The sequence below is a fragment of the Pelobates fuscus genome, chromosome 3, assembly GCF_036172605.1.
Source record: "Pelobates fuscus isolate aPelFus1 chromosome 3, aPelFus1.pri, whole genome shotgun sequence".
Taxonomy (NCBI): domain Eukaryota; kingdom Metazoa; phylum Chordata; class Amphibia; order Anura; family Pelobatidae; genus Pelobates; species Pelobates fuscus.
Genome location: NC_086319.1, coordinates 320,861,153 through 320,877,953, shown reverse-complemented (window position 1 = coordinate 320,877,953; position 16,801 = coordinate 320,861,153). Strand labels below are relative to the sequence as shown.

At 38.6% G+C, this 16,801-nt stretch overlaps 1 protein-coding gene across 1 annotated transcript in view; it reads left to right on the top strand.

Annotated features, from left to right (window-relative positions):
- Positions 1-16,801, top strand: part of FURIN (furin, paired basic amino acid cleaving enzyme) — a 160,513-nt gene that overhangs the window by 134,271 nt on the left and 9,441 nt on the right. The window contains exons 10-14 of the mRNA XM_063448934.1: positions 1,507-1,607; positions 3,302-3,405; positions 5,833-5,950; positions 9,982-10,161; positions 13,347-13,471. Of these exons, the coding sequence (XP_063305004.1) occupies positions 1,507-1,607; positions 3,302-3,405; positions 5,833-5,950; positions 9,982-10,161; positions 13,347-13,471 (628 nt within the window). The remainder of the gene's footprint in view (positions 1-1,506; positions 1,608-3,301; positions 3,406-5,832; positions 5,951-9,981; positions 10,162-13,346; positions 13,472-16,801) is intronic.

Here is a 16,801-nt window from a genome sequence, read left to right as displayed (position 1 = left end):
AGTTTGCAACCCGGTTATTTACCATAATCTATATATTGTAAATGCCACATAAGATGTGCTTGCACAGCTCATTAGTTAGCGTAAAAGACGGCGATCAGTTTTGCTGTTTTTTTGTTTTTCCTTTTAAATTTACATAAACATAATTATTAAAGGAATGCTAAAGCGTATGTACTTCTGTACTTTGCAGATGTCTCTTCGCTTGATAGGACAATGACGCTGCTCTGCACAATGACGTGTTGCCATGCGCACACCCTCTCCCCCCCCCTTCCCATTATCCCTGGCACAGTATTTATCCTGTAGGCACTTCTTTGGTATGCACAACAGCAAGGAATTGATGAAATGTCCCTTCCAGTGAACTAGCAGTTTCCCATATATATATATATAATTTATAAAAACCAAAGCTCTTAATACTTTATACTTAAGTTTGTATATAAACCTTACTTTAATCCTTAGTCAATATGAATGGGTTTCATTTTTAATCAAATCCACATAGTTAATGTTTTTTTGAGGTTTAGGTAGTGTTGAAGAGTTTCACTTTTAATCCCCTGAGAATCTGCCAGAATATTAACCATCCATAAAGCATGTCAATGTTCGTTCACCCGTGGGCTCACAATCTACTATGAACTTTCCGTTAGTGGGCTGAACAAAGTGCTTGTTTGCACTGGCTTCAGCCCAGAGTTTTCGGGAACAGCTAAGGGGGAAGTCAGTCCGTGTAGCTTTTACCTTATCTTTTGTCCTAACTTGGTAAACTATTTTCAGAACACTAGTTACACATAAGCAAACATTTATTATGTTCTTTGACACATGGTTTGACTTTGTTTGTTGTAGGAGCCACAATCTGACACTATCAAAAGACACATTAATTATATTGTGTACCATCCCGCAGAAAGGATATTCTTTGAACACGCCATTCTGTTAATTGAATTCTTATTATCCTTGTCACATGCCATGGTCTTTCTTTTCTTTAGCCTTCATATTTAATGAGTATTATCTGTCTATGAAATCATTATATAATGTAACTGTATCTGCGGCTCTGATCTGCATTGTACTCGCTGAGACTACAAAGTGCTTGCTGATCGCATGTGCTTCTGAGGCTGTTGTGAGGATTTTTAGAACAATACTCTGTGCCTAGCCTAATGACGATCTTTTGGCCAGCCACTGCTTAGCTGTCCTACAACTCCTTATGGTTGGCTTAGGATTATGGGAACTATAGTTCTAGAGCACATGTGCAGTGTTCTTTAAAATGAAGTCAAGTCTGTGTGGAGGCCTGATCAGTGCCTGCGTTTTTTTATTTTTCCCCCAGATGTTTTAAAACTACAGCTTCCATGATGCTTTGTCATTCTAAAGGTATGCACAGCATCATGGGAGTTGTAGTTCTACAACATATATGGATCTACCTTTTGGGCACCTCTGACATAGTGTATTCCCTACAACCTGCTTCATTAGTCCCATTTTGTTTGTGTGGGTGCTAAGCTTGTTTTTGAACCATGTGTATTTTCCCATTAGGTGACGACTGATCTGAGACAGAAATGCACAGACTCTCACACGGGAACCTCTGCATCTGCACCCTTGGCCGCAGGAATTATTGCACTCGCTCTGGAGGCAAAGTAAGTGTCTAATACTGGCTGGCGGATTATATCACCCCAGTGTGAGCCTGCGAAGGCCATAAGGACTCTAAGGAGTCCAATCTTTGCTGAAACTCCTTTCAAGGAACACTTCAGGCTTACAACTTTGTTTAGTTTTATTGCTTTATAATATATTAGAAATATTTAAAAATAATGTGGGAACAAAAGCTTACCTCTGAAATGTCCCATTCTAGTAAGCAGTAAGGGGTTATGAGAAATGCAGTACGGTATTCCCAAGTAATTTCAATGATGTGAAATACTTTGCAGGGTCTAGTAGATGTCTCCCTGAGAGCCACTAGAGGTGCTTTCTCCTCCAGACTAAATAAAACTTGGTCACGTAAAACAGAAGCTCATAGGAAAGCATTGCTTTTCCTATGTGAAGCAATTATATGCATGCATGGCATTTACTACACGCGCCCATTAGTTTCCACTGCTGCTCTTTGAGGAGTCTTGGATTGGCCATTAGCTGGATGACGTTGCAGGAGGCGAAACGTCAGGTAACGCCAAAGTAATCTTTGCACTGCAGTAAAAGTAAACAAACCCACTTTAATGACTTTTATGGTTAACGAGAGAAGGGGGAACAACACCTAAAACAAACCTGCAAATAGGCCACTACTGCATTGGGAGTACAGGTTTGGATGTGTTCCTTTAACCCCTTAAGGACCAAACTTCTGGAACAAAAGGGAATCATGACATGTCACACATGTCATGTGTCCTTAAGGGGTTAAAGGATACATGCTTGACACTACATCAGTTGCATGGAAAAATGAATTGGTACTGCAGCCTTTGGTCTGTTGTTAACCAAAATAATTCAAATGAGCCCATGCTCTAAAGAGTGGGACCGTGATAATGCTGGTAGATTCCATATTGTTCCACGTTTCTGTTTAATGTGCTGTAATGTTTTATGTACCTGTAAAAGTCATACAAGGATTCTAGCACGGATGCGAAAGTTTGCGGAGCTGTGAATTATTAATTTCTATGTTTGGATCATTATGCAGAAATTGGTCTGAATCAGCCAGCGAATAGACGTGTTGTTAGTCTGCCCTGCATGTAATATCCCAGATATACGAGAGCTTGTTATATTAACCAGTGAGGATTTGGCATACCTCTTCTAAGATGAGTGCCTCCATTTATACACATCGGTATGCATGCCTTTAGTGTAATGGATACCTGCCAGGATTACAGGATACCTAGTCTATGCTGCTAACAATATATTGATCCCCAGCGGGGCAGCGTATCTAGTTAAAAATAAAGCAGAGTTTTTTTGGGTTTGTTTGCATGTCTTGCACACGTGTTTCATTATATCACTGTATGGTATAGATGATTATTCTGATTATTTTTATTTTTTTCTTCCCGTGTTTAAAACTTATTTTGATTTTAAGCTGCAGGGAATTTTTTTTTATTTATTTTTTTCATACGACCCGTTATCACTTAATACCTTGTGTGTGCTCTCATACATTGTGGGGTAAAGAATATATTTTTGTTTCGTTTTGCTTTTTATTTATTTTAACATTTTTTGTTTTACTTTAAAAGCATTTTACATTTGTTCTTTTGCGATCCTGAATCTTTAGACCTACTGCACATAACTGACAGACTGCACTAGTTTAAGTACATCTTTGTATGTTTGAGTTTTGTATTACAGTTCTCTAAGCTGCAAATAAATCTGTTCTTTCTAGTAATAATCTCACTTGGAGAGATATGCAGCATCTGGTTGTACGGTCGTCAAACCCCGCTCATCTGAACACCAATGACTGGCTAACAAATGGAGTAGGCCGCAAAGGTAATCTAAGAGCATATATTTTTAAAAAATGGTCATGTCCACAACGGAAAATGTGTTTTACTCTGATTTTAATGAGCTCCCAGTGTAGATCACATTATAATCATTAAAGTGTAGATCACGTTATTCTCATTTAAGTGTAAATGACATTATTCGCTTTAAAGTGTAGATTAAGTTGTCAAAAATAAAAAAAATAGTTTATTCTCTTAAAACCTATAGTGTTTGTACTTTTTGTGCGTCACACTTTTGTTTTAACAAACTAGAACATACATATTGGTGAAAGGTTTGTGTACATAAGCAAATCAAATGAACGTGATGTCCTCGAAGCCAGAGGACTTTATCTGATAATGCCCAGCTCATTTACAAAGTTTGTGTGTGTGTAAACATGTGCACAGGTGTGAAATATTATTATATCAGAGGCATTTTCTAATATTTGAAGTGGCTTTTACTCGTTATTTCCTCTTCACTTTGTATCTCATTGTTGCCCATGGGGTAACCCCTGCTGGGTTCAGGTGAATTACTCCTTCTGTAAAAATGATTTAATGCCATTCTTTAGCATCCTATGCAATAAGCACTTTTCCTGTCTAGAGGACCTCTCAAAGAGTTAATTGTATATACCGTCCAGCATTCATTTGCTTCACCCACCTTTTTTTTATGTTGCAATTTTAACTGTTATTTATGTGAGTCTGTTTACATTTATTTTTATTTTTTGTTCTTTTCAATAAACCATTTGTTGTTTTTTTCGTTAGAGGAACTTACCATTGTTTGACATTCCTAGTTGGGCATATTGGACATTTTTTTTTTTTTATCTGAATGTGTTTCCTTTTCTTCCTCTTTCAGAATCTGTTCTTTTCTTCATTTCTGATCTATTTCTCTTTATAACATAAGACAAAGCAGGGGCTACTTTGTATCATGTATTTTTGCTACTCCTGACAATTGTGACAGATGGGTGGAGCTTAAGCTCCACTTTCTCTGTCAAGCTAATAAAGGATGAAGCTTGCCTTACAGGACCACTATAGGCACCCAGACCACTTCAGCTTAATGAAGTGGTCTGGGTGCCAGGTCCATCTAGGGTTAACCATGCAGCTGTAAACATAGCAGTTTCAGAGAAACTACTATGTTTTCATTGAGGGTTAATCCAGCCTCTAGTGACTGTCTCATTGACAGCCACTAGAGGCATTTCCGCGCTTCTCACTGTGATTTTCACAGTGAGAAGACGCCAGCGTCCATAGGAAAGCATTGAGAATGCTTTTCTATGGACTGACTGCGCGCGCAGCTCTTGCTGTGCATGCGCATGCGCATTCAGCAGATGACGTCCAAAGGAGGAGGAGAGTTCCCGGCGCTGGAGAAAGGTAAGTGTTTAACCCCTTCAGCCCAGCGGGAGGGGGGCCATGAGGGGGGGGGGGGGGGACCTATTAATACAATAGTGCCAGGAAAACAAGTTTGTTTTCCTGGCACTTTAGTGGTCTTTTAAGCTCCACCCTTTGTCAAGATTGCCAAGTGTAGGAAATATATGTAAGATAAAGTACTTTGCCTTATGTTTAAAATGTACTGGATCATAAATGAAGAAAAGAAGAACAGATTCTGGAAGAGGAAACAGTAGGAGAAAGGAAAGTTTGAGGTGACACACAATTTAAGCAGGTGATATAGTTTTCCAGTTTTCTTAAAGTTAAAGGATGAAGTATATGTTTTCTACTGTGTCAGAAAATATTAACTTTTTGTGAAGTAAAATACAATTGTTATCCTCTCATTTTTATTTGTACTACACCCACGTGGTTATCTACTAAACACCAAATTGTGCGAAGCTGAATTGCAAAATTAAGGCTAAAATAGTCGAGTTGCGAATATAGTATGATAGTTGGATAATGTTTTGAAACCAGCTATTGTATCCTAAGTTATGCCAATCGATTCTGTTCACTATAATTCCAAGTTTAATAAATAACTTTTCAGTATATGGTTATTGTGGACAATTGATAAGGGAATTCTACAACTCTAATTTTCCAGGTTTGCAGTTTTGTCCCAAAATATGTAATTCTTTTGACATTTGTTTTTCAATTCCCCATGTAGTAAATAAATAAAATGTTCTAATTGTTATTGCTTACCATTCTATCCTTGCGTCTATTGTTCTGTTTTCTTAGCAGCCTCTGTTGCCCCATATTCCTTTTCCTTCATCCTTCTGTATCCCTTCTGTTTACTTCCTTTGCATATGTTCAAAAAGGACAACAGTTTTATTTTCAAAGAAGGCAAAACTGACCACGCATGTAACAGTAAATTAATGACTATATAGAAATAAATATGAAAATGGATCCTGAATGCCATGTTATATTTATCAGTTTACATTTTACATCTATGAGCTATTTCTGTAAATGTATAAACCTCTTTTTTTAATTTAGTTTACCCCTTCTAACAAAGTTTGCATTGTGTTTACAGTGAGCCATTCATATGGCTATGGTCTACTCGATGCCGGAGCCATGGTGAGTCTTGCTAAAAACTGGACCACCGTCGAACCACAGAGGAAATGCGTCATTGACATTCTCACAGATCGCAAGTGAGTAATGCGAATTGGTCAGCTGGGGAAGAAAGGTTTATAGGAGTAAACGCCGCTATAAACACTTAAGCTTTTAGTGCTGAATAAGTATCTGTTGGTGTCGTCCTAGACTTTGGGTGACTGAACATAATTGAGGCACTGTGATTTGAGTGCATATGGAGATTGCAGACTCGGTTCCTTTGAGCCTTTTTGCAGCCAAACTCATTTGGAATGTTTGTTACTTAATGTGGCATTCCACTGTAAGCTTTACAACTAACCACTTGTTTTAGAGCAGTTTGTGAAGTATATCAGTCATACTATAGGAAACGCTGAAGGGGCAGAACATGTCCCTTTTCTACTCACTTTTCAAGATCACCTTACTATTGTAAAACAGCTCGATATCCAGGGAGACATTTGTAAATTAGACCTTTTAACAGGTGCCTTTTAGACAAGGTGTTTTTGCTTGGTCCCCTTCAGACCACTAGGTGTTATGGCATGACCCCTACAGACCAGTAGGGTCTAATTCTTTTTCCTGTACTTACTAGTAGGGATTATAGCTTGGTCCCCTTCAGACCACTAGGTGTTATGGCTTGGCCTCTACAGACCAGTAGGGTCTAATGTTTTTTCTTCTACTTACCAGTAAGGGTTATAGCTTGGTCTCCTTCTGATCATAAGAGGCCATCTCCTGGTTCCCTTTCAGTAAAAGGATGTGACCCACATGGAATTAATCTTTCCAAAAATGTCTCGCAGATTCCTGCATGCTTATCTCCCTGGATCTTTCTTGATTGCTCCCATTGTTAACATTCTTCTATTCCCAATGTGCTATAGCCTATTCACAAATACATTTTGTTCTGGTGTTTGGATTTACATGTAGCCATTTTTAATTAAGTTAAGATGTGCCAAAAGATGCATTTGCAAACCGATAAAACTAGTTCATCGTGTGCATATGGAATCTTTCCTGTAACCACAAATTTCTATTGAATGCCTCTGTTGCCTGAGATGGCAGCACATTGGTGTTAATAAAACCAAAAACAAACAAAAAATCCCCATTAGGCCCTGCCACACAGAAGCCTTATTCTTTCTGAGTGACCTGTGATTCTTCAATCAGCTCAGTCTGTGTGATATTGTGTGGTTCACTGTATTCCTACTGAGGTGGAGAGTATTCATTAAAGCGGCTCTGTCACTTTGAGCATTTCATAAAGATAGAATCGTAATAAGAAGCTGTATTTTGACTGTGTTGCAATTTCTAATACATCAGTTGTGGCCTAAAAAAATTGCTCTTCATTCCGTGAATAACCCTGCCAGTCTTGAGTAAACTGCAATCTTTGCCAAAAGGCAGAGTTTCCACCATCGTTTCACATCAGCCGTCATTTCTGACAGCTACGCCATAATGAATGCACAGATCTGAATACACCTTATGAAATGAGACTGTAAGCATAAGCCGACACATAATTAAAGCTTCTGTTCATGTTTATTAATGGTGTAAAAGAAAGGAGTAAATAATTTGTCGAAGCTTTTTTCAAGGCTATGTACTTTGAAATCAATTTTCTATGTCCAGACAGCAGCATGTATTTCCTACCACTATTAGGAGGTAATTTGGAAGAATTTTGGGACATTATGAATATGAAATGGTTATTACTTGAAATATTCAAGACATTTTTCCCATTCAGACGAGCACTTTAATACTGCAGGAGGAACTAGATCACCCATGTATGCGAGACCAATAGATTTACTATTTTAAAATCTGTTTAACATGTTCAAATTTTACTATTTTTTTTTTTTTAATCACTTATTTTATTATTAAGATCTTGCATAGCACCATGACCATGGTTTTTAACCACTTAACATGTTCAATCTGAAGGTATTTGTGCATTGAGTTGTCTCAAATATGGAACAGTCAAAGATCATTGACAGGCTTAAAGTCTCACAGATGTAAATATTTAGCAAAATCCATAGTTTAAAATGCTCAAATTATTTAGCATTTCCCTGGTACGTTTAAAAAGAATCTGTTGTGTGCATACGCAATTTATATTAATAAAAAATATTTTATTAATAAAATAAAAATATTAAAAGGCCAGTTATAATGTCAAACAGGACCCCCAATATTTTCTGCTAGTTATCCTTTTTCAGGAACCACCATTAGCTAACAATGGTTATGTCCCCTTTGCCAGTATTTCAGTAAAGGACATATTAATTCCTATCCCAGCCAAGGAACAAGTGGTGAACTAAACTGCTCTAAACACCTTGACAAGACGTTATTCTTCTGGTGTTTCGTGAACTGAATACATACAGGGCTTTTCCCCAGTATCATTGGCACAGGACACGTGTAAAAGGATACAGCCCCTGATGTTCTTATGAACGTTATTCTTCACTGACACATGAATGCTCAGTCAGTCCAGAGAACAGACACTGCATTCCCTGAATTTGGCTCTTTGCGGGATTTAGACACACAAACCATTTACACCTCACTGGGTCAGAGCCAGAAGCTCAATGAGGCTTCTATCCAACAGTGTCCGTGTAAATGAATTGCTGCAACTCTGTGTCTCTGGCTGCTTGTGGGTAGGTCTGAACTGGCTGGTTTCTGTATCTTCTTTATTTTTATATCCCATATGCCACTGCAGATGTCTTCAGTGATAGCTGTCATCTGACATGTACATACATGGACGTCCAATATACAGTCAAAGTATTTGTGACACCCTCTCCTTGTCCTGTTGACCTGTCAGTTCTGGGTTTGAACACGGATACAAAGTAAATGGTACTAGAATTCGCGAGGGATAGTGGAAATTGCAGTCCCGCAAGTTAACCCATCCGTTTCTTTCATTAATTAGCTTTTCACATTTAACACCTTTATACACCTAGCAGGCTAGCTGTTAGAATGTTGCGATGTGTCGGCTTACCAGACTGAATGCTACCGGAGATCTATTAAATCTTCTCTTTCATTCATTTACCCGTTATTTAATCCCTTAAGGACCAAACTTCTGGAATAAAAGGGAATCATGACATGTCACACATGTCATATGTCCTTAAGGGGTTAAACATATTGCCAAAGTGCTGCTTTATTTAATTAAACCGATAAGTCTTGATCTATATTTAAGGTTTTAAAATTAGTTTTTCTAAAATTAGCTTTTATTTATCACAAAATAAAAATGCTAAACAATTTTACAGTTCAAATGTAGTGTCTCTATTTTGCTTACTTGTTCAATGTCATACACTTGAATATATCCTGTACTTAAGGAACAACTGTCACATCTGAGCTTCTTGTACAAAGCGATAGCACAATCCTACACAGTTTACTTTTTAAAAGAAATCTATTACTGAAAGAAAATGTTGTACGGTTTGTTTTTTTGGGGTGGACATCATATTTATTTTATTAATTGATATATATATATATATAGGAAACATGGGGGGATGGTTGCACTCACCTAAACATGCTTAAATCTGTCAACATTGAAGTTGCTGTTTAGTAGATAGGAGAGTGCGCTGGATCTTGTGTATTTATTATATATATATATATATATATATATATATATATTTTTTTTACATTGTATTCCTGGCTGTTTTGTCACAGCTAGGTCATGCTACACAGCTTATTTGTGACCCCATACAGCACTAAGAAAGCAATGCTAAAGAGCACATGTATTCAAACCACATTTCTTTGCAAATCCCCAATCAGGCAGGAGTGCCAGAAGCATCAGGGGGCAATGATGTTGCCCTGGATACAGAAATGCTGCAGAGTCAAGTGTGTTTTTGTTCTTGACCTCTTCACTCCTCTCTGCAGGGAGTACTGCAATGGCGTTTACTGGGCTGAGGCAATGAGAAACGATCTCTTTCTGAGAAGGGACAGTTGTGCTTTAAGTAACCATTGCATCTTCTATTATATAATTATTAGTGTGTGTTTATAGCCAATGTGTACTTCTCAAAACAGTGTTCAGTTTGTTACTTTCTGACATCTTGAGGAATAATTGATTAAAATGTGTGCATGTGCTAGAAATTGCCATTTAGAATCTCTGATTTCTAACTTTTATTTTTGCTTTTTTTATTTTTTTTTCCAGGGACATTGGGAGGCGTTTGGAAGTCAGACGTAAAGTGGAACCCTGTAGTGGGATGTCCAACTATATCAGTGCTCTGGAACACGTCCAAGCCAGACTCACGTTATCCTACAACCGGAGAGGAGACCTTACTATCTATCTGACCAGCCCAATGGGTACCCGCTCTACTTTGCTGGCACCAAGGTAGTTCTCTTTTCTCTCTTGGCTTCATTCTATCAACACAGCGATCTGGTTTCATGTGACTAATCATCCAAGAGCAGTCTGATTCTCTGCTCTCTGCCCATTAATCCTCTTACAAGATAAGGTTTATTTCTGGGTTCTTGAAGCTATGAGCCTTCAGTATAGCATATTAAGCAGCCATAGAGGTGTAATTGCAAATTGCACAACCTTTTTTCTTTCTCTGTGTTAATGTTAATCCATGTTTTAAAAAAAAAAAAAAGCGGGGCATTCACAAACTTTGAGTATCACAGTAAATCAAATAGTAATTGACTAAAAAAACTTTCATTCAAACATGTAAAAAATGTAATCTCTGTACAAACAAATACATTAGAATGCTTTGCTTTATTTCGGTAAAGCCCAAAATTGACTAATATAACGGCAGATAGTAGATTTCCTTTTATACTATGTATTCTATGTTATTCAAGAAAGATTCAAATTGCTCCTGATATAGATATATATATATATATATATATATATATATATATATATATATATATATATATATATATATATATATATATATATATATATATATATATATATATATATATATATATATATATAATGATACACAAGGCCCTAGGTAACGAAGTGTTTGCGACCTTGATAATAAAGAATTCAGTGTTTGCCATTTTTCCATTTAAGTTTGTAGTGTAACATTAAGGACACAGATAATTACTGCACAGAGACACGAAGAGACAATGTAACTGTCTGTTGTAATGTGGCATTTTTAGTAGCCAGGTAGGAGTGATACAATATTTCAGGGAAATACACAGACAGACAGACAATAGATTTTAAACTTTTTGTTTCTCCCCAAATCGTTTTATTGTAGACAGACATATGTGCATACAGATACATAGCCTTATCATAAAACTTGCTATATATTTATAGTAATCTCAGTTTGAGGACCCCTGTAACAAGAAGCAGTAAAATAAAAAGCTGTAATATTATACATAACATATTCTAATGCTATAAAACGAGACATGCAGGCTGTGGCGTGGACAGTATCTATACACTCCACTTAGATCAAGGTGTGATTGAGGTGCAGGGATCCACAAATTCCCTGTAATGCATGGCAACACCGACATGTGTTAGATGTGGTGCTATAAATCTGAGGACCCTCTATCAATGTAAAATATAGATAGCCAGTGTGAAAGGCAATTTGGCAATAACGAATCGTAATGACCAGACATGCTGTTGATTATCTTGCCTGTTGTGCCGTTGTCGGTGGCGGCTGGTGAAGTTTTAAGATGGTGAGGCTCCAGACTCCTCACCTGGAATTTGACTCTGCCTCTTAATTCTGTAGAAACAATCTTCTGACCTGTGGCATATGTCCATTAACTCTCATGTAACCAGTCCTGCAGTGTGGAGTTTTGCAATTTTTCCAACTAGCCACAGCTGGGAATACTGGGATGTCCCCCATCCATTTGAATAATTGTAACATGGCTTCCACGGTAATGCTGTGAGGGAAGGATGGCTGTGAATTGGTTCGGTTTCCCCACAGGGTCATGCATGTGTCCATTTTTGGAAAGCTCTTTTCTCTCCAGCCCTCCCTCCCCCTTCCTTTTTCTAGAACACAGTTTAATTAATATAATTTCTGTATATTATTCAATGTACTGAGCAGGATTTTTTTCCTTTTAATTGTCACTACCTTATTGCCAGTTTTGCTAGTGTTATTTGATCTGTCGCACTCTGGGAACACATATAGCCAACAAAAGAAAACAGTAAAAGCACTAACTGGACTTGCAGCTTATGTACACTATGCTAATAAGTGTATATTTCAAAGAGAGAACATTCTCGCTTTGCTGTTATAAGTGATGTTCCTCACATTGATGAGAGAAAGCTAATGGTGACACGTATGCTTTTCTGGTGACCTCTTCAGTTCCATGGCAGGGCACACAGACGAGGGAGGGGGGGGAGAGACCGCAGTCGGTCAGTATATCACACTGGCTGCAGTTCCTATTGCAACAGCTGGGGGAGCACATACCAGACCACATATCCTTCCCTTAATGCAGCGTTTCTCAAATCAGTCCTCAAGACCAACCAACAGTCCAGGTTTTGTTAGTATCTCCATTGGAATAAAACAGGGCAATACATGCACTCAGTGGCGTACACACAAACCATGGGGCCCCGGTGCGAAACTGATCCATGGACCCCCCTCCTCCCTATTCCCCTCCTCGTCCCCCCCCCCCCGACAGTGACACACACACACACACCGACATACATACAAACATACAGACCGACGCACAGACACATACAAGACACATACATACAAAGACACATACAAACAAACAGACGCGCGCACACACACATATAGACAGACACACACACACACACATACAGACAGGTACACATAGACACACATACACATACACACAATAATTGTCACCCTCCTGTTTCTTACCTTTTAGGTACAGGAGGGTGACTGGGGTCCAGTGGTGGCTCAGGTGGATGGGAGTCAGAGTTCCCACTCTGACTCCCTGGTCTTCCTCCCGCGCGCTCTCAGTGTTAGCTGGGAGGAGTGACATGCAGTCACTTCCTCCCAGCTCTGTGTGATGTAATCACAGGGGGCCCGGTCGCGCGTCCGATGGACCCCTTGGACGGCGGCCCCAGTGGTTTGCCGCGCGGGCCGGGGCCACAAAAGATAATGGCGGGGGCCCGGTCACAGAGGTCCGCAGAGCGGCCGTGCACCCTGGAGTGACTGGACCGGTCGCAGCTGCGACCCCCTGCGATCGCGGTATATACGCCAGTGCCTGCACTGTTGGTGGGCCATGAGGACTGGTTTGAGAACCACTGCCTTAATGTAAAATAACTTTAAGACACTATAGCCCCTTTGATATGTTTTAGGCAAGACTTCTTTGAGAATTCTAACATCATGTAAAAAATTCTAACTGATGAAATTACATTGTTTCTGATTCCATTGTTTCATTGTTATGCACGGTTTAAAAAAACAAAATAAAACATTCTTTAGTTTTCTATTACTTTAACCAATTGCTTTTCATTTAATAGTAGTAGTAATTATAAAGTATTTAACCAGGAAAGGTACATTGAGAGAGCCCTTTTCCTGGGCATGTTACCTTAGCACAACATCCAGGGGTTGTTACTATTACCCAATTTAATGGTACTCATTTCTCCCCTTCCTTCTGAAGACCTCATGATTATTCAGCTGATGGATTCAATGACTGGGCTTTTATGACCACACATTCCTGGGACGAAGATCCAGCAGGGGATTGGGTACTGGAAATTGAAAACACCAGTGAAAATAACAACTTTGGTAAGTTCTACCGATCACGTGTATGGGCAAAGAAACATTTTAATCATTTACACGCTACATATTTTAGGGGTACCCTTATTTGCCACTAAAAAGGGAAAAAAACAGCACATGAAACCTGTTAGATATTTTATAGAATGTAAACTTACTTGAACTCTGAAGTACTAATCCCACTTTGTCATCATAACAAGCTGTTCTTTGAGCACTCTTTTCCATAATGGAAGTATCAACTAAAACAACTGCAGGGCTGAATAGAGCACACGATGCGAAGTAAGCTCAACATTCCAAGCTGGCATTCCATCTTTAGGGACCGACGGGTATTAGATCTTTAGGGACCAGATTGTAATGGCATCAATTACCAGGGTTAAAATGTTCAAGGAAACCAGCATAATTGTTATTCATTAAAACCTGTGTTTTTCTTGTTATTAAAGTCTTAAATAGCTCCTTTACAGCATCCACTCTGCGCCCTTGCATTAGCTGCAACATATGTGTGATCCAAGGCCTTTATTGGAACCAGATCTCGGTCTGTGAGCCAAACATTGCTGTCTGCACACAGTACCTAATGTAAACCCCATGTTTAATGTACATTGTTAGTTTAATAAAACACCACATTAAGCCATTCATGTTTTCCAGTTGGCATTTTTTAATTAAATTTTAGTTTCACCTTTCATTTGATTTGCAACATAATCGCCAGTAAAATATCCCTGAACCTATTCAACATGAGCATTCCAAATGCTAAACAATACATCTCCCATTAACCGTAGCCAGAAACATGCAGACACTTTGGTTTGCAAAGTATTTGTGAAAATGGTTTTCTAACAACTGAATATCCAATGCATGAATAGGCTGCACCACATAAGAAAATACAAGCAAAAAAGGCATTTACACTGAGATGGTTATGCATAAAGATAATTATGTGAGATTTGTCTGACCTGGTGTATAAATGGTCACTGTCTGGCATGGGTGCCATCTAAACCAGATTAAACGAGGTTGATGAGGTGCCAATGATTTGTAAACATATGCCCAAAATACATTAAACATGGATCTTATTACATTATACTTGTCTGTCCACACGTCACGTCATTCCAGTTTAATCTCACTTGGTAATGAGGTTTAAAGCACTTTGGTATTTTCTATTATGTTCCATTGGTTTATATATTCTGTAATTGTATTCTTTATTTTACACACTAATGACCATTGTTATTAATGTTTATAAATATCCCCTAATGTCTCTTAGTAATCGGCAGATTTACTTGCATTTTCTTAATTCATCTGAAGAGACGGTTAAGTACAATGCCGCTATTCCACTAGTCTTTGTCTGCATTGTTTGTTTTAACGTACAATTGCTGTAAGGTTTTTTTTGTCTGTTTGTTTTTTTTCCTTCTCACGTTGTACTTGTTTGTTCATCCTCACCCATAATCTGATCAGCCCATGCCCCTTGCCATAGTGTTCTTATTAGTAGCTGTGTGTCAGTGCCTCGGTCAATCCTGGTATTTTAGATAACCTCACTGGAACAAATAAGCGTAATCTCTAAATCCCAGTCAGCTGGTGGCTCCTGAGGACTTGCTTGAGAAGCACACTTTTACAGTTCTGTCTCATTGATTTTCTCTCACCCTCTCCCAATTTATTGTTGGACTATACAGAGCCTGCAGTGGATCAGTGATAACCTGATTATTAACAGGGTGTAGTTGGTATCACTGTATCAAGTTTTATTTTTTATTATAGTGGAAATCTGAAAAGCTGGCCGCAGTGCTCATGTCTATAAATATTGGCAGAGGAGGATATGTATTATGCTGTTTGGGGGTTGGTCACCTACCTCGCAATCCTCATTTTCTCATCTCATCCTCTGAAACCTATTTTGGATGCAAAGTCCATTTCATTCAGCACGGCACATTTTTTGTGATAAATTGAAATTCTACATTCCTGGCTCTGGTTCCTGTATTATTACAACTGCTTTACTGAGGCTAATACAATCAAGAATCAACATAGTGGCCACAAGACATTAACATTCGCATCACGCCAAGAAACTGCATCTGTTTGTACCGTTTTAGGTCTATGTAAATGACAAAACGGATCCTGTGTATGGTAGTATTAACATTCCTTGGCAAGTAAACATGGCACACAAATATTTTACATCTCACTCTGGAGATGTTGCCTGAATTCCAGGTACATTTACCTTATTTATTGAACCAGCCCAGAGAGTTTGGAATGTATTGTGTTTGTTTCTCCTTTTGATATAAAGAGCCTTCCTGTATCAGCATACATAGACCACTACGTATCTGAAGTCCATATTGTTTATTTATACGTTGCTGCCGTATTCTTTAGAACTGTACAGTAGGTTAATGTAGAATATATCTGTCTCGATCCCCATGGTAATCATTTCCTCAGCCTGCCTAGGTGATATTTGTGTATGCAGGCGACATAACCTGACAAAGATAAGAGGGGAGGCATCTTAGTACATTTTGTCAGCCGTGTGAAGGATTGAAAACACTTGATTTGGTTTGTTATATTAGCTAGCCCAGCACGTGGAACCAAGAGAGGAGCGGAGAATGGGGAGAAGAGGCTGCAGGTTGTTATCGCGGAGGTTCAGATGGGTCATTCAATTAGCTGCTTAGTATTCAGCTGCAAAGCCCTGGATGCCACGTCACACCTGAATAAGACGATTGTTGGTGACAGGTTCTGTGGTTCTGCATATGTACACGAGGGATTAATTTTTTCTGTACCTTCCGTGTGTTTGTACTAAAATGCTGAGATGCTACTTCTCATTAATGCTGTAGCCAACAGAGATGCGCTAACTGGTTTCCTTTTGGAAATTTAAGAAGTTTAATGTTGTGCTTTCAGAGGAACTGCATACATTGTAAGGCGATATTTCCCAACGTAACAAAGGTGAAATTCTTGGGGAAAATGCTGAGGCATGTTTCCATGGAGACTGCACCATTTAGCACTGTACATTATATCACGTTTTGCTTTGATCTATATGGGGAAATAAGTCGCATGATTTCAGGAAAATTGGGATATGTTCACGAAACACAGTGCTGTATTGAATTGTAATTGCAAAATGTAGACTAAATGTAGCCAAGCTGTGACTACATTGGAGCTGGAGGATTTTTCCAGATAAAAAACACCACAACTGTATTTAGTGAATACACCTCAACCTGTAGTTAATATACAGTTATGGCATCATTCTCCTTGAAGTAAGTGTGTGTGTGTGTTGAACTTTCAAGCAAATAATAATGTGATGATGGCTTCTCCAACATTGCAGCATCGAGGTCGCAAGTACCTTTTGGAAACACAATGTTTGCTTTTAAGAATTCATTCATTGTCAGCCCCATC